We start from the raw sequence: 27793 nt of genomic DNA on the forward strand, positions 1-27793 counted from the left end.
ATTCAATGCATACTAAATCTTTTGCTTACAATTTTACATATCTGAAGATTGAAAGAATTATTTACAGACCAGCTCTGGCTTTATACATTTCTAACTTGTTTCTCCTCCACTCCTTGCATACTGCCGTGCTTGGCACTGTAAGACATTCATACTGTGCTAAGGTCTCTGGCTCTGCATCTTTGCATTATAGCACAGAGTTGGCACAGCAGGTATAGGGACTATTCCTGGAAGCCGTACCGATATCAGAAAGGCTAAAAATAACTATATGGAAGTAACTATGATCCACAAAAATATATCCTACTCAACCCCAAAGAAATGTATCCCCAACTCAATTGTCCTTAGTCAGTTCCCCAAAATATCCGTGTCCACTCCAACACTGCCTGATAGTAAAAGAAATATGATAGAGGCAAAATTAGAGTAGCAAATGAAACAACAGATTCAACCTATTGTAGATAAAATACTTCTGCAATTTTTACAAAACCAAATGACCATACGAACACACTGCTAGAACCCCAGCCTTCTTGAAAGAAGGCTGTGAAAGTTAGAGATCCTGAACTTTAAGCTTAGTTAACCTTATTGTATTCTCCCCCTGACCCCCGGCCCCCACCCTCACCATTGGGTTTCTCTCCTGACTTCCCTCTATGTTTCTGGTTCTCTCTCTCTCTCTCTCTCTCTCTCTCTCTCTCTCTCTCTCTCCCCCTTTCTCCCTCTCCCTCTCCCTCTCCCTCTATCTCTCCCTCCCTCTCTCCGAAGTCTCTGCAGACTGCCTCTCTCTACTTATCTATGCACATAGTCCAAAGATGGCTGCCTGAGCCCCTTGTACATATTCGCAGTAGAACTGCCACATGCCAGCTTACCAACATCCATCTGTCCAGTCTCCAGAGAGAATATGATGCTTTTCATCCCAGTTTATTAATTGGCTTTCTTTGGTTCAGGTGTTCAACCTTGATCCCAATCAGCTGATACCAAGTATAAGTAAAGTCCACAGAACAAATGCAGCTTTAGGGCCCCATCCTGTAAGTGGAAAGAAGATTGAATAATTCATGGAAAATGGGAGTGGGCTGACTTGGCACTTCAAAAGGCTTGGTACCACAGCAAAGCTGGTTAGGTTCAAGCAATAGGTACAGCAAGTCTTCTCCAAACACTTAATATCAAATGTATGTGGGATTTTCTCCAAAGAGGACACATTACTTACTTCCCAAAGTTGTATTCCCAGGGATCCTATTCTGGGGGGAGTTGGGGGGTGGCTCATAGCACTAGTATTCTGAGGAACACATTTTGAGAAATGTTGGATGAAATAATAATAGTTAATATTATTAACTCAGTAAAATAATGCTGAGCAGCTGTTGGCATTGTCTCCTGCTGGCACCAATTGAAGCATTTTTTAAATCCTTATACCAGTTCCATGTGGTAGGTTCTATTTTTACAGATAAGGAGGCTGTGGCACCTTAAGGGAAGTTAAGCAATTTGGCCAAAATTGAACAATTAGAGAATGGGGGGCCAGGCAAAGCCTCCTGTTTAACCTCTGTGCTATATAACCTCCATGATCTCTTTAAACTCTGAATCCTATGACTTTTATGTGACTTTTGGTGTTCTACATTCTGCAACATGTGAAAGGACTGTTCCAACATCAAGCAAGAAGGATGCTTTTTCTTGTTTATTTTGCCTTGTTACAGAACAGCACTTGACCTCATCACCTTCATTTCTGCCTTTGAATCATAAATCCTTAGTATTAGAAGACAAGGCCTTAGAGTTAGAAGACAGGTTTCCACTTCCTTTCAATTCAAAACTGTTTAAGTATGCTCGTATTCTTCAGTGTCCGAGGTCATTTAGTAAAGTGAACAAAATTTCCTTGTTTCTAATTTCAGTTGGGATAAATGGTTTCTATTGTCAGCGACTGCTCTAAAACCTCAGAGTATTGACTGGTTAAAAGTAGAACAGCTGAGAACCTCTAGAATAAAAGAAAAAAGACCAAGTGCAGAGGTATAAGTGTTTTGTTCTTTGTAAAAACGGAGGCTGATATGCCACCTGCTCTTTCATTTGAGTTACACTGTATTGTTTGTCCTCATCAGGAGAAAACATGATGCTTCCATAGTGTCAATTATTTTACATAAAACATATCTCTGTGTATTCCTATATAGACCTAGGTAGAAAACTAGCGGGACACGTAGAAAGTTTTCAGAACGTAAAATAACGTCAAGTTTCAAATTATCCTGTATATTGCCACACTCTAGGAAGAATAAATTATTATAGTTAAAAAAAAAAAAAAGGCATTTCCACAGTTCCTGTGACTGAGTTTTCTGTCTCCTTAGAACACTTAGGGAAGCCTCACGAGGATTTCTGGAGCTGACACCTGATCTTAGTTTCAAAGACCGAGGAGTGAACCAGTTGACAGGCATTGGCATCGAGGAGACACCAGTGGGGCGGTGGTTTGGGTTTATGAATGCCAAGCAAATATATCTTGCGCTCCATGTAACAAGCCTTCAACTTGCAGTATGTGATATTTACTGAGCGTCTACTACATGCCAACCTCTGCTACTGCAATGAAGAAAACACCAACCTAGTTGCCGTGGAGCTTACACGAACGGGAGACACTTTAATGTGTTCTCCCTCCCAAGTATCCAAAAAAGGTAATCGCGCCACGCAATCGAAATTTGTAAACTCTGTCTTGGGCAAAGGGAAGGGCACAGCGCAACCTCACACAAGCTCGACTGCCAACACTCAGCCGGTTCCAGGCGGGGACAGATGCAGCGGCGGCGACCCCACGTTGCGTCACTCCGAGCGGCGCGCTGCTGTGACGCTAGGCCCCGCCCCCTGCACCCTTCCTAGCGGCCCCGCCCCTCGAGCGCAGTGCGCAGGCTCCTCAGCCCGGCTCCTGTTCTACACTGGACGCGGCTCAGCCAGCGGCGCTGCCTGCCGGCTCCGGAGCAGAGCTCAGCCGCCGCAGTCCGGGCCGCCGTCCTAGGTAAACAGGATCCTCAACGTGCAACCCCTCGCCCAGCCAGGCGAGCCTCGGGGCGTGAACCCAGCTGACGGAGGATGGCAGCCTCCGGGGTGGAGAAGTGCAGCAAGAAGAAGACCGAGAAGAAACTTGCTGCTCGAGAAGAAGCTAAATTGTTGGCAGGCTTCATGGGCGTCATGAATAACATGCGGAAACAGGTACCGCCGGTTTGGGAGTGACGGACGGCAGAGGGGAGGGGGTCCGGGACTCGGGCCCCTGGTTCCCTAGGCTGAGATTCGCGCCCCGTGGATCGCGACCCTCTTCTTCCTCTGCCCTCTCCCTTCCATTGTCGCACGCAAGCAAAGCTGCTGTTTAGGAGAGGGTCGCCATAAACCCTTGTCGAACCAAAGTGCCTCCTCGTCTGCCGATGCTGTGACTCCCAACTCAGACTCCTGGGAGACTCCTCGGGCTGGCGTTCGGCGCCCGGTATCCGTTGTATAACAGCTCTGCCCTAGTTATCTGTTTGGGAGGCCAGGATCCCTCCACTGGCGAGCCGTTTTGTAGGTGTCGTGAGATCTTGTGCGGAGAAGCCCATTGGCACGGCCCAGCCCGAAGCCCCAAAGAAGGGAGAAGCATTGCATGGCCTGAAATCAGCTCCTCTTAAATAAGGATCCCCGCCCCCTTCTGTGGTACCCGGCTGGCGCTAGTTGAAGACAGAGCCTCCTGTGCGTGTTAATTTAGAGCAGAAACAGTCATCGATACATACCGTGCGGTCTTTTAAGGGCACTACGCGCCTCTGTTTATTAGGAGGAGCTCTTTGTTCTGTCTTGGGTGTGTGGCGCATGAATGCAAGTCCTCCGCGAGCCGGCGAAAGGTGGGTCGTGAAAAGAATGGCTTTTAAGGCCAGCAAATGTAGACTAGAGAGAGATTTTATCTATTTATTTTTTAAATTCTCTAACAACTTATGCCAAGACAGCATGGAGAAATCACTTGGTTACTTTTTAACTTTGTTGGCTTTCTTTATAGAAAAGACGCATCTAAGGAGGTTTGTGGGAATGTTTCGGTTTGGGGACAGTGGTCCTGTTTTTTTAAAGAGGACAAAAGCAGGTTGTGAGTATGAGTAACTGCAAAACCTAGTTTGCTTATCTAGTGGTTTTGATGGGACTGTGGACAGCAGTAGAACATTTAAGATCTTCACGAAGATATTAACTTTGGTTTTCTTTAAGCAAATTCTGACTGCTGGGATCTTGTCTTTGTTCATCAGCTCCTGGCCTGGTTTATGAATGCAGTAGACATCTGTGGGAATGCCTTTAAATCTTTCCTGGCCTTTGTGCTGAAGTAGCTGGGAATGTCTAGGTTCAATATTTTATGTAACTTTCATGTATCTGTTTTTCATGTATACATTCATGTTACTTTCATGTAAAGCTTTTTATATTTACTACACCACTGACTTCAAATTACTGATGCATTTAACTAGTATCTGCCTGTAAACAGTAGGTGAACACAGTTCACCAGTGCTCAAATTTGTTTGCTCCCGCTCACCCAAATATGTGTTTTCATCCGAGGACGATAGCACTGTAAAGCATTACCTCATTTCTTACTTAGACAAGGTGCAACTGGATTGTAGCATCAAATGTTTACTTGAGGAGGAGAGGATTGTCTGAGACTGCATGTTGAGCTCTTTGGGGTTAAAAAATTATTCATATACATTTCTGAGACTTAGCTTTAGATTATATTAACATATGTTTATTAACTGTCCAAATTGAAACACAGTTACTAAAAAATCAGGATTCTGTTACTGAGTATGAAGGGAAAATGGATACTGGGTGGCAACCAGGGATCTCTTCCACAATGGTTAACTGACCTTAATCTGACAGATTCTCCTTTTGTCAGTGGCTTTTCATGTTAGTCAAACATTTCTCTATAATAGCACTTTTACCAACTTCATGGAATCCTGCATCTTTTGCAAGATGCTGCAGTCTCACTTTGCAATTGATTTACATTGTATTTGTATTGTTCTGTTTACCATCGTAACACAGGAGAGACTCACCAAGAATGACTGACAAGGGCAGTTGATGGGAATTGGCAGAAATAGAAGCCCAATAGAAGCTCAAATCGCCAGAGGAGGAATGTTTGAGTGAGGACTAATTTTATAAGTGTTCTTGTTCTTTCCTGAATATTTTTGTGTTATGCCTATTTTTGCTTCCCCTATGACCTCATTACTTTGGGGGTCAAAATAATGAGGTGCCTGGATGAAAACGATACCTCAGTACATACCCAGAAACATTCCTACAAGAATTTGAGAACACTGTGAAATTAGAAAACCTGAATTCCAATCCCTGCTCTACCATTAATTAGTTTTATAATTTTAGGTAATATGATTTAGGTCATTTCATCTCTGTGTAGCGTAGCAGCCAATCCTGTACATAGTGGTGAAAGGGGGTTCTGCAGAATCAGCAGCCTCAGCTTCTTGTGGACACTTTTCCTCCATCATCCTTTCAATCGCTTCTAGCCTTTTGTTTTTAAGTAACCTTTCCAATGAAGTAGAGGATTCACAAGTAAAAGGATACAAATCATAAACATGCAGCTCAATGAGTTATTACAAAGTGACCACACCACCTACAAGCAATAGAATGTTACTGATATAACAGAAGTCCCTCCTTATGCCCTTCTCAGTCACTACCCCTCAAAGGTAACCACTCTTCTAACTTCTATCACCATAGATTTATTTTTCCTTCTTTTGAACTTACATAAATGGCATCATACAGTATATATTCATGTGTCTCAGTTTCTTAAAGCCAACATTATGTTTGTGAGATTTATCTAGGTTGTTGTGTATAGCCCTAGTTCATCCTCATTATATTTAGTATTCCATTTTATGAATACACCACAATTTACCCATTCTGTCATTTTGGACATTTGGGTTATTTCTATTCTGAAAATTTTTGCACATTTTGTATGTCTTTTGATGTGCACATATATACATTTTTTAAAAATACTTTATTGGGAAAGGGAACAGGACTTTATTGGGGAACAGTGTGTATGTACTTCCAGGACTTTTTCCAAGTCAAGTTGTTGTCCTTTCAATGTATGTCTTTTGATGTGCACATATATACTTTTTTTAAAAATACTTTATTGGGAAAGGGAATAGGACTTTATTGGGGAACAGTGTGTATATACTTCCAGGACTTTTTCCAAGTCAAGTTGTTATCCTTTCAATCTTAGTTATGGAGGACACACTTCAGCTCCAGGTCCAGTTGGTGTTGTTAGTTGCAGGGGGCGGAGCCCACCATCCCTTGCGGGAGTCGAACAGGCAACCTTGTGGTTGAGAGCCCACTTGCCCATGTGGAAATCCAACCGGCAACCTTTGGCATTAGGAACATGGAGCTCCAACCACCTGAGCCATCGGGCTGGCCCTGCATTTCTTTTTTAAATCCATTTTTTTATGTAGTTCAGTTCAGTTTTTTTGTTGTTGTTTTTAGCCCCCCTTCTGCCTCCCCCCCCACCCTGCCCCGGGCTGAGGCAGTTGGTCACGGGTTGTCCGTCGGCCGCTCACAGCAGCTCATAGTATCTCTCACCTGCTGCCGGCCACTCACACTGGCCACCGGCCGCTCATGGAAGCACACAGCAGCCCACAGAAGCACACAGCAGCCCACGGCCACTCATGCTGGCTGCTGGCCACCGGCTGCAGTGCACAGTAGCCCACAGCAGTTCACTCCAACCTCCGGCTGCTCTTGGCAGCCCAGCTCCAGGAAGAGCCATTGTTCACAATCTTAGCTGTATAGGGCGCAGCTCACTGGGCCCATGTGGGAATCAAACCGGTGTCCTTAGCGCTTCAACCACCTGAGCCTCCAGGCCGGCCCACACGTATGCATTTCTGTTGGTAAATACCTAAGAGTGAAGTTGTTGATTCATAGGTTATGCTACATAAAGCTTTGATAGGTACTGTCATACAGTTTCCAAAGTTTGCCAGTTTAGATTTCTGCCAGTTGTGTGTTGAGAGAGGCTTTTGCTCTACATCCTTTTCAGTACTTGGGATTGTCAATCTTTATAATGTTAGTCATTCTGGTGGGTTTATAGTGGCTCTTATTTAATTAGGTTGCACACCTTGTCATTTATTTTCTTTTTGTTTACATTAATTTTATTACCTGATGCACTAGAGAGGGGCTCTACGAAGCAGAGCTGGGTCACAGTCACTACTGCTCACATGCAGTTGTTGCTATTGTGATAATGAAGTCCAGAAGACTCTTAACATTTGAGGGATATGTTTTGAGACCTTCCTGAGTACTGCTGTAGTTTACAGTTTCCTCACGTTAAATGAATTAAAGCATAAATGGAATTTAAAAGCCTGTATTAAAGCCTTATTGAGAGTTATCTGAGAGAACCACACAGGCTGATATGAGGATTGGATGCTATGCAGTCAACTGGGCTCACTTACTAACTAAAATAGCTCCGCTTCTCCAAGACGGCAAATTACTACATGTCATTCATCTTTAGGGTCTCTTGTGAAACACTTCTGGAGCACTTATTCTCTATAAGCCATCCAGCAAAATGTTTTACATGCTTCGTCTCTTTTTATTCTCGTACCAACTCCATTGACAACCCCCATCTTCCAGACAGACCTTCCTATTCTTAACTCTCTGTCTTACCTTTTTTCCAGTTTAGGAGATAATCATCTCTCTCTTCACTTTCTTTCCAATGGCTCAAGCTTTCTTAACCCTCTGTTCTTTTTTCACATCCATCTGGCAGAAAGCATTAATGATTATTTACCTTCGTTGTGTAAGGCCTCCAAGCTGGAGAATATTCCATTACTGGGCAATCCTCTGCCAGGTAAGTCCTTACTTCAGCTGGGCTGTCAGCACTGGTGAGCAATCCTACTTTCCATTTATTTTACTATGTTCCTCTAACTTGAGTCCTTTCTCTGTATCCTTACTTTCAGTAGATCATCTTTCCTTTTACATCACAAATAAATAGAAGTCATTAGCCTGGAACTATCTAACATTTAACTTTCCATCATCAAATCTAGAAACTTATTTTGGCACTCTCCTTTTCCTCTTTTGATTCTGCTGCAGTTGAGAAGCTGCATCTTTTCCATCGGAGCCCAGTACTTCGACCTGGGCTTTGACTCCCTCACCCCTACTAGCCTGATCAGAAAAATTACACCATTGCTTATTCCATCTGTTGAGCATCTTTAATTTCTTCTCTGCTGGATTCTAGCCATCAACAATTTAGGCATGTTTTAACCTGTCTAGCTTGTAAGCCAATCAACAAACCAATCCACCCATTCTTAGTCTCAACATTCCCTGTAAATAATAACTCTTTCCCCCTGTTAAAACCAAAAGGGGGGGTAAATTCACTGCCTCTTTTGGCTCACTTTATTATCCTGTCTCAATTTGGCTTTCTGACTCATCCATTCAGATGAATATTTATTGAGAACCCACTGTGTGCTAGACATTTTGCTAGATTTTTGGGGTTAAAATGGTGAGCAAAACCTGACAGTTCCTGTCCTCATGCAGTTTATAGTCTAGTAGGAAAATAAAATATGAGGTGTGATCAAAACATACGGTGAGTGTTTAAATTAAAAAATTCATTACAGTAAAAGACACATTGCCATTAACCCCACTCAGAATGCTCCCCCTTGCTTCGAACACACTTATCCCATCGTTCTTGACACTCTCTGAAGCAGTTCTGGAAGTCCTCTTTCGTGAGTGTCTTTAGTTGCGCTGTCGTGACTGCCTTGATTCAAAACGTTTACCTTTCATGGTCATTTTGACTTTGGGGAAGAGCCAGAAGTCACATGGTGCCAGATCCGGTGAATAAGGTGGATGAAGACACATCGTAATGTTTTTATTTGACAGAAATTGCTGTACCAGAAGTGATGTGTAACATGGAGCCTTTCCATTGTGATCAAAATATACGGTGAATGCTGCTGCCGAGTGCCATCCAACAGAAAAGCAGGGATCTTCGATATGGGAAGTAGCACGTCGAACCTTAATAAACAGTGTGTTAACAAGTTTCAACTTGTTCAGTGCAGTCAGTTGAGTGTGAACCACAGTTGAAAGAAGATGTGTTTTAAAGTGTGCCATAAGTCATCCTCCATCATGACAACATTGTCACACATCGCTTCTGGTATATGGCAATTTCTGTCAAATAAAAATCTTATGGTGTGTCCTCATCCAACTTATTCACTGGATCTGGCACTGTGCGACTTCTGGCTCTTCCCCAAGGTCAAAATGATTCAGGACATCGAGGCAGCCATGACAGCACAACTAAAGACACAAAAGAGGACTTTCAGAACTGCTTCAGAAAGTGGCAAGAACGATCAGGTAAGTGTGTTCGAAGCGAGGGGGAGTATTTTGAGAGGGATTAATGGCAATGTGTCTTCTACTGTAATACATTTTTTAAATTTAAACATTCACCGTATTGTTTTATCACACCTCATATTAGTCAAGCAGTCACACAAAAATGTAAAATTGCAACAGTGGTAGGTATTATTAAGGAGAAGTACAATGTATAATGAGGCATATGGATAGATGATTTGACCATCAGGAAGATTTCCCTAAGGAAGTGGGAACTGAACTGAGCTGAAATAACAGTAGGTATTAACTAGGCACCCTAAGGAAGAGCCTCTTAGGTAGAGAGAACAACCTATGCAGAAGCCCTGAGTTGGAGAACTACTTACCATAGAATGGCAAGTACAAGAGACTAATTAAAGGCCAGTGTGACGAACACAGAATATAGGGGAAGGATGGTGCAAGATGAAACTGGAGAAGTGACTAGAGACGTGCCCATGCATAGTCTCATAAGTCAAGTTAGGGGGTTTTGCCTTTATTCTAAAACTCTTTCAAATTTGTGTATAGGTGAGGAGGAATCTGTTTTTCTTTCGAAAAAAGATAACTGTTCTGTGGTGAATGAATTAGAGAGCTCTCAGAGTGTGCTTGCAGACCACACAGAAAGTTGTTGCAGTAGCCCAGTGAGATGGGCCTTTGGACTAAGGTGGTAGCTGCAACAGCAATATCAAGGAAAAAAGGATGCTATGTTCAAGAGATTTAGGGGGTAAAATCAACAGCATTTGGTGATGATAACTGTCACGTGGTTGTGATGACTAAATTAGCTAACCAAATTAAGATAAAACACAACCTGATAATGAGTACGTTCTCAATAAATGTTGGCTATTTTTATTGCTGTTGTGATAGTCGTGGTTGATTGAGTACTGAGGGATTCAATACAAAGTGTCACGATGACATCTAGAATTTAGAATACATCAGTAGATAGATGACACTATTCACTGAGAGAGGCGATACTGGAAAGATCAACGCTTTGAGGAAAGGATTATAATTTGAGTTTTAGATATGTTTAGTTTGTGATGCCCATGAGACAGCAAGGTATTTGATTCGTTGACAGGTCCAGAGAGTTGTAGGTTGGAAGTGTAAATTTGTGAATTTTCTGGAGATAGAAGAAGCTGTGGAGAGTCAAGAGTCTAGGATGAAAGCTAGGCAGTGAGCTTATAAAGGAGACAAAAGGAATGGCCAGAAGGAGGAAAGTGAGGGTTCTGAGAATCAGAGAAAAAATTGTTTCAGAAGGAGAATGGCAAATTTTGAAGCCTATGAGAAGTCAGAGTAAGGTTAGAACTAAAAATGTTCGTAAGACAGAGCTACACAGAGGAGTTTGACTGTAGAGAGAGTTGTTTTGATGGGGAGACAGAGATGGAAGTCAGATTAGCATGAGTAGAAGTGAGTAGGACATGAGAAAATTGATACAGATTTTTTGAGAAATTTGGTCCTGAAGGGAGTAAGGGAGGCAAATGAAGGTTGTTTGGTTTTATGTGCTTAAATGGGAAATATATAAATGTGTTTAAAAAGTAGTGGGAAGAATTCATTTGCAATGTAGAGGTTGAATACATATGAGACAGAGTGGGTAGATGATTCCCGAGATGAGATCCAAAGTAAAGGTGGTTACTCTCACATAGGAGGGCAGTTCCTGTTCCCTGAGAGTGGGAAGGAGGAGAGGGTTGGTAGAGAGGTAGCTAGTTAGGTAGGTATGTTTGGAATCAGGAGAGTGGAGGAGTTTCTGTCTAGAGGCTTTTGTTTTCTCTGAAAAATAGGAGATAAGCCCATCTGCTGAAAAGGAGAAAGAAGGTATAGCTGGAGGTTGAGGAAAGTTTTTGTGAAGAGTGGAGCTAGTATGATGGTAGGCAGGTTTTTTGAAGGTTGTTTTTTTTTTTTTCAGGTTAATTATGAATTTATGGTGAATATTTATCCTCAACTTGGACTTCAAAGCCCTGTCTGATCTGATCCCAACCTATTTGTCCAGTCAGATTTCACATCACTTTTCTCTTAGTCATTTCACTCCAGGCACCTGTCTTCCTTTCCGAGGCTAAAATGTTGCTCCAGTGCCTATATCTCTCCTGCCCTCCTACTCATCGTTCAGTTCTTACCTTAAATGCCACTTCCTCCCTGAATGCCCTAGATGACGTCAAGGCCCTCTATTATACATACTCTTCCAACACTCTCATCGCTATAAAGGCAATGCACACTTCTTAGTTTAATGTGTGTCTTTGCTAATGGGCAGCTTATTCGGTGCTCTATTGCCAACATCTACCACAAAAGTCCTCAAATATTTGTTAATAGGTATGGTCGATAACACCTAAAGGATGAGGGCAGAGTAGGAAGAAAAGTGGACAGATGCTGAAACTCTGGGAAGCAAGGAAGAAGAGTGCCTTGGCGATTAAGGGGCAGAAGGAAGAAAGATACCAGGGAATAATGTCATTGAAACCAAGATACAAGCTACAAAGAAGAGACAGGAGTATCAAATGTTACAGGGCAACCAAAAAAGATAAAATGTCCACTATTTGAAAATTGGTTGTTTAGCAAGTAAAGTTTTAATGGAATGTGGGGGAAACGGAACAAAGGGAGGGACAGAGTAGTGAGTACACAGAGAAGGACCTGCCTCCGGTGTGGCCCGGGCTTTTCCAGGATGGGATTGCAGTTCTTCCTCTAAAGTCCAGTAGCATCTAGTGCATACAGCCGTCGTGACACTTACCACAGGTGTTTTGAATGGATGAGTACAGAAGCACATCTTCACGGAGACATGATTGTATTCAGATTCCCTTCTGAGAAGACAGATAATCAAGATTTGGGAGACGCAGGAACCAGGGCACCCGAAAGGCCTCTAGCCTTTCTCTAGGTCACTGCCCTTCGTTACACCTCAGTTCTGACTACTCCCAGTCTGTTTCTCTTTCAGAGTTTCAAATCCTAGAGAGAGAGGATCTGATAGACCTTTTAGTTAAATGTTAATGTTTAGTTTTAGTTTAATGTCAGTCCTTTGGGAAAATTACCTATGCTAAGGAGAACAGGGCTATGTAGCACAAACATGCTTGTGAAGGATCCATTTTATGTGTTGAGGGCATTTCCTGAGAAGAGGAAACACTAAGTCAGGTAGCTACTTCAGTGGGCATCCAGTACAAGGATTCATATCAGTGAAAAGCTGGTATATATATTTTAGTACATCACACAGCGTATACTGCAGTTATGTTCTGTTGAGCTGTCAAAATGTTGTTGCTTAATTAATATTTAAGAGAGACATTCTTGAGAATATGCCATCTATGCTGTCATATAGTCTGTACTTAACAGGTTTACTGGAAAATGGTGTGCCAAGATGAAATTTCTTTTTCTTAGACCTTCTCTTTGAATTAAATTCAATTGAATCACAATTCAATATTATACTGTAAGTTTTTATTATGAACAATTATTTTAAAACAGTTTTGTGTCTTCTATAAAATTTTTTTAGTAGTACTGTCTTTACTTGCTCATTGCTCTGGGAAACAGCATGCTGTGGTGGAAACAATACGGACTTTGGAATCACAGATCTGGGTTTGAATCCTAGCTCTGTCTTCTTACTAATTGCAGGTCAGTGGGCAAGTCCCAACTTCTACCTTTTATATTCTTATCTGTGCAACAGTGATCATAATATTATGCTGCGCTACCTCACTGATGTTGGGAATAGTGAGAGAAGTAACGTGAAAACTCTTGATAAATTGTTCAGTGTTGCACAAATATTGTTTGTATTGTTATTATCACAGTGCATCTGCTGGGATTCCTGGTTACCAGCAACAGAAACCTGTTGTGTTAAGTAAAAATAATTGATTGCAAGGCTGTCAGGCGCTTACAGCATTGACCACAGGCAGGAAAGTGAGCAGGCATGGCAAACAAGCAGCCACCAGGGTTTCCCTGGTGACCAGGCTGCAAATGCCCTAGAGTCAAGGTTACAGTGTAGGAACAGTCTTGACCACTTGCTGCTGCTGCCAGAAAGATGATTTTCCCTCCATCTGTCATTCACTCAAGATTCAAAACCCTGGAAGTAGGGGTCTAATTGGCTGGCTTTATATCATTTGCCAGATTTGGGCTCTGCTAAAGAGTGAATAGAAGAAATATCTGACTTTCAGCTTCGATAATGAGAGGTAAGCTCTGAGAATTGCCCTCTTTCCAAGATAGTTCGTAATGAGGAATTTTTCCAGAAATGGGAGCTTGGGATTCTAATAGGCAGGGGAAATTGGATGCTAGATTGCCGAAATCCACAAATGTCCACTATGTTCTACACCGTAGGCTGTCCAATACGAACATGCATGTTCCCATTCTCATTCCTATAATTTAAAAAAGTCACCAATCAAGTTTTTTTTTTTCACTTACCATATAGAAAGAACTCCCAAGTTCAAGATCGCTTAGTGATACTCATTCCTTCTGTAATCGTTTCAAGATCCTGTGGGCTAAGTAGTAATAGATTCTTTATATGATTGTGGATGGAAAAGAAGAAAGGAAACTAGTAACACCTTATGTAAATACAAGATCAAGGATGAAAAAAGTAGAAACCACATTCATTGTTTGTTTATTATTCATTAATAGTTTTATTACTTATTGTTGTACTTATGACTTCTTTCACTGCCTGTTCCTATTCTTTGTCTTTAGCCAACTCTTCAAGGTTCTTTATCTGATGGGGTGACCCAATTCTTTAGTTCTAGGTATCTTGAGCCTTTGGTCTTGCCTATTTAGCGTTACTTTAGTTTTTCACTAACATTTACCACTAGATTTGGCAGTGCCAGTGTTGGGTGCGGGATTTAATTTTATGCTACTTAAAAGCTGATTAGTTTGCCAGTTGCTGTTTAGTGGATTTTGGCAGAAAGAAGACATGAGGTTCCTAGATCAGAGACAACAGACTTGATTACTCAAAGCACAGCATCGTGAGCATATGTGTTTCAGTTCCCTGTGCCCCACAGGTACTGTGCGGGCGACACAGTAGGGCCCCGATGGATGTACACACAATGGGTTTGTGTCACAGCTAAGGAATAAACACTAAGCTTAAGGAACCTGCCATTTTTATAGCAAGCAATAAGCAAGCCTGCTCTTCATCCTGGAGGGGAGACGTTACCTCATCCCTTATAGTCACTCGCTGCCAAAACAACCCCGAGAAATGGTGGCCCCGGGAGAAAGTGGCAGGGCCTTGCATTCTTGGCACGTCCAGGAACATTTATAGGAACTCATAGAATACTGTCTCTCCCAACATCCAGAAGGTACTCTATGGGAGCCCCTAGTTCCAGCCATCTTCTGTCCCATGGATGGTCAGGTCAGGCACTTAGCCAAATGTAATAACTTTTGTTCTTTCTACCCAGTGGGCCTGAGGAGGTGAAAACGACCATGTCATAGTGGTAACTTCCAATTCTGTGGAAACATTGTTATATCACTTGGTTGAAGCATTCTTTCTTGGATTCCCAGATCTCTAAACTAGCAGAATTCACCTCCAGAAAGACTAATTGCTAAAATCAGAGACACATTTTTTGTAAGTGAATCATTAAGCATAATAGTTAGGGGACCCTCCCCCATCCCTTGGGGGCCAGGCTAGTTCTGGCTACAGAGAAACCATTCTCTCTATATAAATTATATGAAATCAGATCACTTGAAAATGGATTCTGCTGCTTAAAGAAAAAAAAGGAAAACCACTGATATAAAGCTTTTCTATGAAAGGAGAATGTACTGTGTGTGTGTGTGTGTGTGTGTGTGTGTGTGTGTATTTGTGTTGGGTACAGAGGGCAAAGGGAGTAAGCGTTGGAAGGGGAGAACATTTCTGACCTTCACCTTACCCAAAGGAAAGGAAATGAAATCTCTTGAGCTCAGATCTCCATTTTGCCTGAGAGAGAGAGATTGATCTAATTAAGTTAGAACTTACGACATTGCTAGTTCTTTAATGGTGAGGTTGGTTACTGTTGAAACTCACATACTTCTACTTAAGGTCTTGATCTGCTAAGCAGGACAGGGAAGGTGTATCTTATGATGGATTCTATGGTGGATTGGGGCCCAGCCATCTTTTTTTTTTTCTTGCAGGATATGTAAATATGTAGATTCCAAAATTGAGATTATTGGGGTATGCAGAGGTGAGTAAAAAGGCCTATATTGGCTTCTCAAGCAAAGCCTCATTTTCCAACTTGATTTTACTAGAGAAGCTCTGCACGTGGGGGATTACCAAGTTCTTGCCCATCTGTCAATAGTATGTTCTATTATATCTCACTGGGATATGGATCCTTATATAAACTCCCTGAGTTGAGAATCTCAGAGGCCTGCTGGGGGTGACAGCGCCCCTTCCTGAGAGGCCCAGGGTCCTGCCCTGGGCTCTGGCCGGCTGGCACAGTGACCGGGAAAGCCCTTCCCTACTGGACCAAGTAGCCGGAAGTTCTTATTTCCAAGTTTGCTTTGTCTTTTAGGTTCTCTGTTTTCTTACAAGCACAGAGAGTGCTTTGTTCAATCTTAAATGCTGATGAGGCCTCCTCTACCAATAACTGTTACTTTGTGTATTCTCTGAAGACCATTTTAGGAGATTATTTAAGGTTTTACTCCAGAAAGTTTGAAATGGATAGCTATCTATTAAGTTAACTCCAGACCCGAAGGTCGTCACTTCGATATCCCATCTCAAATTTTTCTCAACCAAGATGTCATTCGTAGTGTTCCAGAAGGTCTCCAGTGAACTACACGATAGCCTGAAGCACTTCATCTAATTCCATACTATTATAGCAACATAAAATCCCCCCGAATTTGACTCTTACGAACTCTCTTATTATTAGATTTCCACATCTGTGGTCTCCCTGTCAATTAACATGAAAGCAATTGAATTGCAAATGTCTGTTCTCCCTGGTTTCTTACACTGCCCAGTCTCACAGCAAGGCCTTTGCTACAGTGTTTGGGTGGAGTCAGGATGGCTTCTTCAGCAGCTGCAGCGTGGGCCGTCTTCCATTGGAACAGGTTTAGTTTAGCACCTCGAAAGCTGAATTTCTCCAATTTCGGGGTAATTGGTGCCACATGTGTTCAGTATGTCAAAGGGATCCCAAGACTCTTAAGATTAGCAGAGCATCATCCCCACCTCCACAAACCTGAAAAGATACAGGCAAGGCTCCCATCTCTATAGTAAATAGTGCAGAGGTTGATGCATTATTGTACAGTCCTAAGCCACATTGTTGTGCCCAGCCACAAACAGAGCAGGAAATTTGGTTACTGGGGGAACAGAGGGTTTTCAAAGAAAACATAAGAAAAGAAAATCGCGGCTTTTGGTTTTCACAGGTTGCCAGTCTGTGTCGGCTGTCTGTACTTGATAGACTAAGACTAAACTCAACTGGGAGGAATCACTTATAAAGGGGCGGATAGGGACACTGCACTTACCACACAGGGCAGGAACTTCATCCATGCACAGTAATGCTTCGCTGACATAGGACATACTGTGTCCAATCTACCATTTCTTGGACAAAATGTTAGACATTTGCCAGAGAGATCTACTCAGCTGCCGGGTCTCGAGAGTTTCCCTTTTTACCCTGTTGTCCTTCCTGCACATTTAAAGATGAATTTTTATTTCTTCTTTGTACCCTGTGTTCCTGGCTACCCAGTGCTGAGATGACTGCAGTCTGTCTCGTGACAGTCTTCCCTCCCTTTTGAGAGAAGAGTGATCTACATTTTTTTTTTTTAATTTCAAGATACTTTATTTTTCAAACAGGTCACAACACTAAGCTCCTGACTCATTCTGCCAATGTACAAGCTCAGCAGCTGAGGGGCACTCTTTAATAGCATGTTTGAAAAGTGAATAAAAATCCACATAAAACAAATATTCAAATAGTTTCCATGGGAACACAGATAAGTGTGACCGCATCTCCTGGTCTTCCCTGTTGTTCCATCTGTGCCAACCCTACTTACAAAGACATTTCAAAACTAGCACTAATGAAGTGAAATGGTCCCCCTAAATCCCTTAATTCAAGCTACACTCGCAGTAAGAGCTACAAGGATGGCATCTACACATTAATACGAGCTGAAGCACAGGCTGCTGGGTGGTGGTGCGTCCCACTCTCCCAGGCACGAGACACACATAGAGTGCTGACACTTGCTCCTCCACCTCAGGTGGGAAATCACGGTTCTGGATTTGCTGCATCCATTGGCCATGTCGGTCCTGACATTACGTAGTAGATAGTTGGCCTCTGGAATCCACTGAAAGTAGAAGTGGTAGCAACGATGTAAGCACCCATGTTTTCAAAGAGCATCCAGTCACCCACATGCATCTCGGGCAAGCCACTGTGCTCAGCAACGTACGGGAGGGGAAGCCATCACACGTCAGTCCCCATGTGCTGGATGAGTACACTTCTCATCCGGTTTGGGCCTCTTCTGCAGAAGGGGTTTCGCGTGGGCGTGATCATAGAGGATGCAATTAAATGTAGGGTTTCCGGGCAGGAATTCCTTCCCACCTGTTCTTGGGATTTTTTTTTTCACTTTCCAGTTCCCGAATCCCGAGAAAAGTTGGTCGGAAAATCGGGAAAATCAGTTCCTTGAACCCAGTAATACCCACCATGGGAAATAAACTTACAATATATCTCTTAGACATTTTTCCTATTTATCGCTATCTGAAGTTACATTATGTTACAATGGTACCTGCTACCAGACAGGCACGCACAACACCAGAATCAGATATCATATGACCAGCTAATTTTGGCTGTTGTAAATCAAGCACATTTGATCATGGAGAACAGAAAACAGTTTGTATTTACACAGAGTAATACTTATTTTTCACAATTCATTTTTTCAGCATTTGACTACAAAGTCATCTTCAGGTGAATCAACTAAGGAAATCTAAGGTAGTTTACCTTAATATGGCATTGTAGTCAAACCCTGGGTTGTGAAAATAAATATTTCTTTGTGTAAATACAAACTGTTTTCTGTTCTCCATGATGAATCATTTCCACAAAGTGACGGCCGATACTACCAACTACATTCGATCAGTTTGTTTGTGGCTGACGATTGTGATGTATGTGAGTATTCTTGGCTCTCTCAGCTACTGTGGGTAAGTCAGTCTATTTAAAAACAACTTGCACTGCTAATATTTTATTCCAATATTACATTAATTTCCAATCTCATATAATGTTTGGTGGCACTTTTTAGCTAGAAGTCACTGCACAATATAGGTCTTTCTTAATTTTTTCTTAATGCTTTTAAAGGAAATAAAATTTGAATTGGTTAAACATAGAAATAGAGATCTTGTGTCTCTCACAAAGTACTTGAGCAGCGTTAGTTGTCTGTGTGAGATGGAAGAGGGTGAATTTTTTGCCTTGTCAAGTAAGAAGGGAATTGCACGATTGGCGAAGTGATTAATGGAAAGATTTTTTAAAGGAACATTTACAGCAGAAGTTCCAAGAGAAGAAATAAAGGATGTCTTACAGGGAGTTCTAACATTAAATCAGAATCTGATCTGAAGTGTGAATTGACTAAAGCAGTATCAATTTCGACATCAAAGCCTAGCCCTATGCATGCAGACAAAATATTTGCTTCTCAAAGAAGGAAATGAGCTTATATGACGCAACGCATTCGCTCACTCCCAACTTGAAGATGCTTTTCAATGCACTCATAACAATTCGACCAGTATCTACAGAAAAGGAAAAAAAATTTTCCACATTAAGTATATTTGTTACAAAGCAAAGATCACGATTGTCTGATCAGGCAATTAATGCTCTATGTTTCTTAAAATTTCATTTTAAAAATGACAAAAACTATTTGAAGTATGTTTTAAATTTTCAAACGAATAATATTTGCATTTGTTATCTATTAATGTTTAATTTAATAAATATTTAAATAAGATTGGGAATGTTAATACATTGTGTGATGTATGAAAAACTCAAGGTTTGGTTATACTGTAAGGTTTGGTTAAATAAAGTTTGCATTAATTACATTGTTTATATTTTTAGAAAACTTGAAATATAACAGAAACCTAGCCAAAATGATACCGTAGTGACCCCTGTTTAGTGCTCAGGGCAAGAGATGCACTAGTCATGAAATTCTGGTCGACCTCCATTTAGGAAATTTTATTTACTCAAGTTTTGCGTCGACCATTTACGTATAGGAATGTCTCGAAACCTCTGAAAGACTGTGCCCGGGGCCACGAACCCCAGTTGCCCCACCTTCTCTGTGGCTTTTCTGTTTATTCACATTTACTGTTACAGACATTATTACAGATGATCAATGAAAATTAAATAAAAAAGATTATTTTGGGAATTCTTGAGAATTCTTGGGAAATTCTTGGGATTTCCTGTTCTCGATTCCTGAAGGTTCCAAAATGTCAGGAATTTGGAAACCCTAATTAAGTGATCCGTATGCTACATCATTTGCGTAATACATATAGATTTCTTTCACTTGACTCATCTTCATCATCAGAGCCTGTTTGTTCCTTTAATATGAGTTTTTGGCAATGATATTAACTCCAAACATGAAAGCTGATGCAATACAGTATCTGCCAGGCTCAGCTATGAGTGTGACTCCTGAGTCTGAAGGAATATACTTGTTCAGTACTTGGTTGGTTACACTGGCAATCACTCCCAAGTTAAGCTTCACATCCTCAGATTCAGGAAAGCCAGCACCAATATCAAGCAGATATTGAAACCAACCTCAGCTCTCAGATATTGAAACCAAAGACACAGCTGGCATCAGAGATGGCCTGTACGAAGGTCTCAGGATCAGTACAGCCATTTCCCACGTGGAAACTGACACCAATGACATCAATATTTAGCTCTTTGACCCATTCCAAAAGCAGTCTGCTGTTCGAGTGTGGCTCCAAATGTAACACTGAGGTGACAGGTGGCTTTGGAATTATCAGTGACAATCCACAAAACCAGCTTTGCCTTTGGATGTGCCTTGGCAACTTTCATCAACACGATTTCACTACCGTGTTTCCCCTAAAATAAGACCTACCCCGAAAATAAGCCCCAGTCAAGATCATCAGCCAGACGGACGCATTTAGTACGTTATGATGATGTTCCAGAAGAAGATGACATGACTATTTGAATAAATGTAGGTTGATGTACATAAAAAAATAAGATATCCCCTGAAAATATGCCCTAATGTGTCTTTTGGAGCGAAAATTAATATAAAACTCAGTCTTAATTTCAGGGAAATACATATAAGATCCATTCTGATTTTCCGGGACACAGTATCAAAAGTCATCATCTGGACTCCGTTATTGGCAGCGTATTTAATCTGAGACACTTGTTTGCCAGGATTTGCGTAGATCAGCCTTTTCTGGAGACACCCCCCCAAGACTCTGCACCAGTTGTATTTCAGCCTTTCTGGCACAGTCACATCCTGTCCCAGTGGCAGCTGGGGTCTTCACTCTGGTTTTGCTACCCTTGCATTTGTGCATAAAAGGGGGTGACCCGAGACAGAGCTTTTAAACCATTTCAGATGTTTCTTTAGCATGTCTCCCAGGCCCATAATGTAGAAGGCATCCTTATCATCGGAAGAAGAACTTCATTAATTTTTTGGTCCAGAATGTCTTTAGCAGTAAAGCCTTCCTCGAGGAAATGGCAAAGTCTTCCTTCTTAAATCTGTTCATGTGACTGTTCTTCTGAAACAACAAAAAAGAAAACCAAGAGATGGAATTTAAAGTAGTTATTGCCAGCTTTTCACAAAGGCAGTTCTCCAGGAATTCCGGGTCCCACTGAAGATGGGTGTACCCTCAATGCAGAAATATCCGTGGAGGTCAGGGGCGCCTCATGCCAACCCCATGAAGCATGCAGGACCGCGGGTCTCCCTCCCTCCCTTCTGCAGGACCACCGTCAGAGGTGGCGCCTGGTACACGTTGGCAGAGGGGCAGCGGCTGAGGCTGAGGCTGAGGGTGCGGACCAAGGGTGAGCCACCTTTGTAGCAGGCACGGAACAGAGTTTGTGGCTTTGCAGTGTCTCTCGTTCTAACCCTTCCGGTGGTTCTCCTTTGTGTTCCCATTTTGGTCGTATCTTGCTGTTAAGTTCCTTATATCAGTTAATCCTTTCTCTTTTCTCCTCTATTTGTCTCACCTGGAGAATGACCTTTAACAGAGTCCTCTGAGGCCCATAGGGACCAATATGGCCTGTACAGTGTGCTCCTCAAAACCTTGCCTTTTCTCATTATTTGGTTTTTGCAGGCCTTGGAAACTTGGTGGTAGCAAACGCATTCCTTTCCGTTACCTATTTGTGTCAAAATCGGCTGTGTCCCTTTGTTCCTCCCAGGCAGCCCCAGTGGAGTTGTTAGCCTGCTTAGGTTGAATGCTTTCCTTCTATATTGTGTAGCGCTAAGGTTGTTTAGATCAGAATTGCTCCCTTCCTTTTCTTTTCCATTTCCCTTTGGGCCCGGATATTTGTTTTGCTAATATGCTGCTTCCTCTGGTGCCTTTCTTTTATAGACTTTGCTCTAGTGGAAAATGAGAGTTGCGTGTGTTCAGGATTATTCAGTTACTGCCATTCCTCGCCACCCTCAGTGAGGTAATTCCACTGATGGGGAAGCCCGGCGTCATTATAACTTAGACCTGGACTATGTCTGAGTTACTGGGCTTCCCTTGCATGTGACCTAGTTCTCTCCCTTCGGGTCTTATTTCCACAAATTTCCCAGCTATGTCCCACTCTAGCCTGTACCCTTCCTGTCTTGCCACCCATCTGACCTTGCAAATTACGTACTATAATAAAGTCATGAAATACTCTTGCTGGTTTGTTTTCCTTTTACGTTTCAAATCTATCTGAACTTACTGTAATCACTTATTATAACTGTCCTGGTCGTTAAGGGCAGTCCTCTAATTATGTTTTTGATTTCTTACCTTTAGCTTTAAGAGGAATCTTACAGAAATGTCCTAGGTCCAGGCGCTTTCTGAGAGAACCGTTTTAATCTCCTGAATTCTTACTTCTTCTCTCTCTCCATTATATTGTTTTGATCCATATCACGTTCCTGGAATAAATAACAACTCTTTGGTAGTCTTATCTTTCAAGAGCAATTATACCAAAGTGTATCTCCTTTCCCTTTCAAAGCTATTTGGCCTAACTTGTCACATCTTTCCCCTAAGGAAGGAAATCCCGTTTTTTTTCTCTGTTAATATAAATGACTTCCTTTGTTTTCCTTTCACTTTCCCACTTGCCTTTTTGTGATTATATGTATGTTTAATTAAGTCCCATGATGTTTTTCTTGCTTTTCTGAACAAACATGGTTCCTAAAGAGGCCTTTTTAATTTTTCTCCCAGCCTTTGGGTTTATTGTGGCTTTGGTGAGGCTTTTTCTAGTATCTCAATCCAAAAAGATGATTTACCCCCATATAATAAAGGCTCCATTTTCCTTTATCTTTTCAGCGATTTAAACCCACCACTCAACTATAGTTGAATCTACTGTCTGCTCAGGTATTTATACCCAGGGCCAGCTTGAAATCACACTGGGAGGGACTGATTGCAGAACCTTGTTGACAAGCTACATAAATCCAGAGGTTAGTCAGTCATTCCTCAGTCCTCTCCTTGGGATGCAATGAAGAGTAGAATTTGGGACAGCTGATTGCATGCCTCATACTAATGCCACCACATACTGTTAAAAGCTAGAACCTCATCTGGTGCGGTGAAACCTGACTGCCTGTTGGCATTCCTTAGAGCAGAAAGGTCATTCCACCAACACATGCCTAAAATGCTCACCTGTTTTGAGGTGAGTCTTTCCTAACCAAAGGACTCTTCCCTCAAAAGCCCCTAATCCTAATACCTGAAGGCACTAAAAGAGGCACCAAAGTTTCTGTCTCCCTCTGGGGTGCTTTGCATATCTATGCATATGGATTTGAGTGGTCCTCTTCCACTGCTGGCTTTACACATTTGAGAAGTAGACACAGGAGACAAATAAACTAATGGTGACGACAGACCGGAGAACATGGCTTTAACCTGAGCATAAAACTGGGCTTCCTCTTTTTCCTCCTCTGAACTAAATTTCCCCACCCATCTGAGGCGGAGCAGCTGAGGAACCGGAACACCTCTCCTGCTCCAGGGGCAAGCCTGTCCCCAAGGAGGGAAGGTCCACTTTGGGGGCAGGTTTATGGGAGAAGAATGAATGAACGCGGAGGCCTCGTTCTGTGCGACCATTACCGTACTCTTGCTCTTCCTGTAGACACTCTTCCGCCAGCGATGGATGGAGAACAGGACTAAAACTTCCAGTGCTTACCTGCCCCAGAGGAAGTGGGAGTACATTATGAGCCAGAAATCGAATGTTTCCCCTGAAGGATAACAGTTATCCCAATACCTTTTTTTTTTTCAATTATCTGTCTCATGCCATTTTTAAAATTAATCCTTTATTTTTCAGAGCAGTTTTAGGTTTATAGAAAAATTGAGCAGAAAGTGCAGTTTCCATTTATCCCTTACCCAACCCCCACAGTTTCCCCTATTAACATCTTACATTAGTGTGGTACACTTGTTACAATTGATAAGCCAATGTTGTTACATTATTTTTAACTGTAGTTTACATTAGGGTTCCCTCTGTTGTGCATTCTATGAGTATCTGCTGTTACAGTATCATACAGAATAATTTCACTGCCCTAAACATCATCTGTACTTCACCTTCTCACCACATTTTTGAAATGTTATCTTTATCAAATTCCCACTTAATGTAGATCCTTCACATTTCTCAGGTTTATTTCTTGACATTTTATTACTTTGTTGCTGTTATCACTTGGGTTTTTTTAATTTGTGTTTCTTAATGGCTTATTACTCACATATAGATTAGCTCATTGCTTTTCCATATTTCTTGTGTCTAGCCATCTTACTGACTTTTCATATAGTTCTACAAATGTTGAGTTGATATATCTTCTTTCTTCTTAATTTGGCTAAAACTTCCAGAACAATGCTGAATGATAATAGAGATAGGATATGTATATCTTGTTTCAAGTTTGAATGAGAATGCCTCTCCTGTTTCACCATTAAATGTGATGTTTGCTATTGATTTCTGATGAATGACCTTCAGTATACAGAGATACCATTTTCTTTATTAAAGAGTCTCAGGAAATGAATTTCTAATTTTATCAAACATCCTTTTGCCATCTATTGAAGTGTTTCTACATGAAGTTTTTCTCTTTTAACCTGTCAGTATGATGAATTACATTAATAGAATTATTTTTCTTGAATGCTCCTTGCATTCCTCAAACAATATATGACAAATATCCAGTCGAATTCAATTTGCAAATATTTGACAGATCTATAAGTAAGTCCCAAAGGAAGAAAAAAGTGCAAGGTAAAGATGACCAAAATAGCAATTGGCAGTTAAACAAAAAAGAAGATAATGAAGTATAATAAATAGCATAAACGAAGATGGCATATGTAAGATGAAACATAAGTTACCAGTAATAAATATGAAGGATTAAACTAAACCCAACTGAAAATAGCCTTAGATGATGAGAACTTCAGACTCAGTCACACAAATATCTATGCTGTTTATAAGTGACTAAAGATTCAAAAGCTGAAAATAATAAATACAAAGGTATGACTAATATGGGGGGAGATAGAGAAATTGCAAGTTATTTTTCTTGTTTTATCCAGTCAACATGTATCGTTTAAAAGGTAGTGGTTTTTTTTGTTTTTTATTTTCAAAGTTTCTCTTCAATCCACCGAGGACTTGTTACCTCTCGTAATGCCTGGCACTTTGTTTCTTCCCATTTTCTCTCTATGGATACATCTCTTCCCCAGATGATTGCTAGCAGGAGGGACCTCTCTCTTTAGGTCACTCCCATCTCTGATTGAAACCTACCATAGTACAGTCAAATAAATGTACCATTTGGGTATGAAAGATTTCTCCCATCCCACCCTCCGTGCACATGCACATTAATATTCAGCTGGAGATTAATCTTAGACCAATACTGAATTGCTGTACAAAGATCTCCCTGATTTCTCTAACTTCCTTCAGTACCTATAAATTCATTCCCCTAAAACTCACTGCTGCTGAATTTGCCTTGGAAAGGGTTTTTTTGCTAATTTCAGTTTAGCAAAAAAAAAACTCTACATTTTCTGGAACTTCCCATCAGCAGCCATAGATCCCTGCCCTACCTGATTTGCTTGGTATTCTGTCAGTATTCTTTTTCTTTTCCTCCCTCTTTTCCTTCCTTCCTTCCTTTCCTCCTTTCTCCCTTTCTCTTCCTTTCTCTTAAGCAACTTGATTAGCTTGTTTTGGGTGGTAACCAAATAGTTGACTTAGTTTTGTGACCTGATAGGTATTTTTTGGTGTGGTATCTGGCAAGGCCACCTGAGACTTATGCTTACTCTGAACCCCCTCCCCAAATAAAAGGAAGTAAAAATTTTTAAATTCAAGATTGGGATAACACTAGCTTTAACTGTAAGTAATCTGCATATAATTTCTAGGCAATAATCTATAGACTTTATTTTAAATATCTTCAAATAAGCTGTAAAAGTGAAATTTTGTTCATTCTTTAGTCCATTATTTGGGGCCCATTTCCTTTCTCATTCTAGCCATTTCCATCTTGCTTGAATTTTTATTCATGGAGTAATAAAGTAAGAAATAGTGGTGACTTATCTATCAGAAACTATACTAGTAGTTTCAGCAAAATACTTAAAATTTGCAAAATGCTATATCCTCTGAGCTACTAAGCCATTATTTAGATATGTGAGTGATATTTTTTTTTTACTCTGAAAATATTTGCCTCATATTCCCAGTACCTAAAAGAATGCTTAACATTAGGCTGTAACTTTTCTCTGAGCCTTACCTGTACATTATATCTTGAACGTCATTAAAAAATTGAAATTCTGTATGACAAAAACCTCATTTTTAACTTGAAAATCATCTCTAAGTGTTCCAGTAAACCTTAAATTTTTTTCTTTAATATTGTTTTCCCTTAAAATACTTAAATTTTAAGTATTTCATCTAGATCTGCCTTCTTTCAGATCTAGAGCAACACAATTTTGGCCTTGGTAAGACATCACAATTTAAAGGTGGCTGCTCTCCAGCTCCTGTCAGAACTGCATTTGAGAGAAGTGTTATTTAAGGAAAGTACTGAATGGACATTCGGTTCATCTGTATTCTGGGTTGTTTCTGTTTCAAGTTAGATCTATGAAGGCTACTTTCTTAGGAAATGCCAGGAGCACTCTGAACTTTATCACGGATAGACAATTAAAAAAGAAATCAGTTGTTGTGTTTGAAAAACCATCAAGGACCTTGCCCTTATGTCGTTTAATGTCCCCATAAAAATCTCACCATGAGAAATACCGAAGAATCTGCGTCAGGGAAAAAAAAAGCCTTCCCTGAAGTATTAGTCGACTACTTCTTTGCTGATTATAAAGGTTTTCCTGACTGTTAGGAAGCTTTGTGCCAAATTTTGATACAACTAATTCATGACAGCAACTCTGTAAGTGCTTCCTAAACGGGTCTTACATGATAAACAAATTCTGTGCTGGAAAAAAGACTGGATTTAAATTGAAAATAGAGATGAAGCATTTGACAAGCATGTGGTTTATATGTTTGCTAAGCCAGGCCCAACCACCCCCTTTTAATTTTATTTCTTCTCTCTTGATTAGAAAACGCTGTGTGATGTAATCCTTATGGTCCAGGAAAGAAAAATACCTGCTCACCGTGTTGTTCTTGCTGCAGCCAGTCATTTTTTTAACTTAATGTTCACAAGTAAGTATCTTAAGGTCAAACATAGTATTCGTTCTATGAGAAAGAGGTGGGTCTCAATGAAAATCTGCCATTTTTTACTAATTTTTAAATGAGTTAAGTTATTAAGCCCAGGAACCAGTGAAGAGATTGAGCAATGGTCATGGTGATAATTAATCAAAGGAAACATGACGTTTCATTAGTCCTAAAGGCCCAAGGTCTTTATTGATGGAGATATCCTAGCTTCTACTTGAATGCCTGGAGTTTTCTTATCAACCTCAGGTTGAAAGGCAATGGATCAGAGAAATCTTATGATACTTTATCTAGCAAGTTAAAGTAAATAAAAAGGAAAAATGCATATAGCATATCCTACTAGAAAGAACCTTAGACTTGGAGTCGAGAACTGGATCTGAGTGTTGATTCCTCTACTTGGTATCATTTTATGAGCTTGATCAGGTGATATAATGTATCTGCCTCAAGTTTTCTCTTTGGTGCTCTGGCTCCCTGCCAGGGTTTTGGGGAAGGATGAGAACTTTGCTAGCTGGAGCTGAAAATATATATTCAGCTGAGAACAATGACAAGTATATATATATACTCAGGTTTCTTCTAGCTACTTCAAGGTATTTTGCTCAGCACAATTTAAAGGAGTGCTACTGAATTATTTTAGGAGTAGGGAAAATACTAAATCTAGTTTGATGGCTTGCTGTTCTCTTGGGCTTTTTTAAAAGAAGTACACTAATTCACTAATTGCTTAGATTATTTTAATTTAACGCACATCTCAAGTGTGGAGAATTAATTTGCTTTTATTATAAGAATGTTGAGCTTTCCGGGGTATTTTCTTCCAGAGAGATCTCTGTCCTATTCTTCTGCATATTTAACATGTTCCTGGAATGACCTGGTTCCTCAGTGGTAGTACTCATGCC

General features: G+C 40.9%; 1 protein-coding gene and 1 pseudogene across 2 annotated transcripts in view; one reads left to right on the top strand and one right to left on the bottom strand.

Moving 5' to 3' along the window:
• Positions 1-2865: 2865 nt before the first annotated feature.
• Positions 2866-27793, top strand: part of KLHL7 (kelch like family member 7) — a 58997-nt gene continuing 34069 nt past the window's right edge. The window contains exons 1-2 of one of the 2 annotated variants that reach the window (XM_019727592.2): positions 2866-3159; positions 26792-26894. In XM_019727592.2, coding sequence (XP_019583151.1) covers positions 3040-3159; positions 26792-26894 — 223 coding nt within the window. In that variant the 5' untranslated portion in view covers positions 2866-3039. Of the gene's footprint in view, positions 3160-3580; positions 3816-26791; positions 26895-27793 lie in introns of those variants that run through there. The other variant, XM_019727602.2, reaches the window with a different exon arrangement.
• LOC109445335 (ornithine decarboxylase) lies at positions 17029-23359 on the bottom strand (annotated as a pseudogene).

The sequence above is a fragment of the Rhinolophus sinicus genome, linkage group LG09 (assembly GCF_036562045.2).
Source record: "Rhinolophus sinicus isolate RSC01 linkage group LG09, ASM3656204v1, whole genome shotgun sequence".
Taxonomy (NCBI): domain Eukaryota; kingdom Metazoa; phylum Chordata; class Mammalia; order Chiroptera; family Rhinolophidae; genus Rhinolophus; species Rhinolophus sinicus.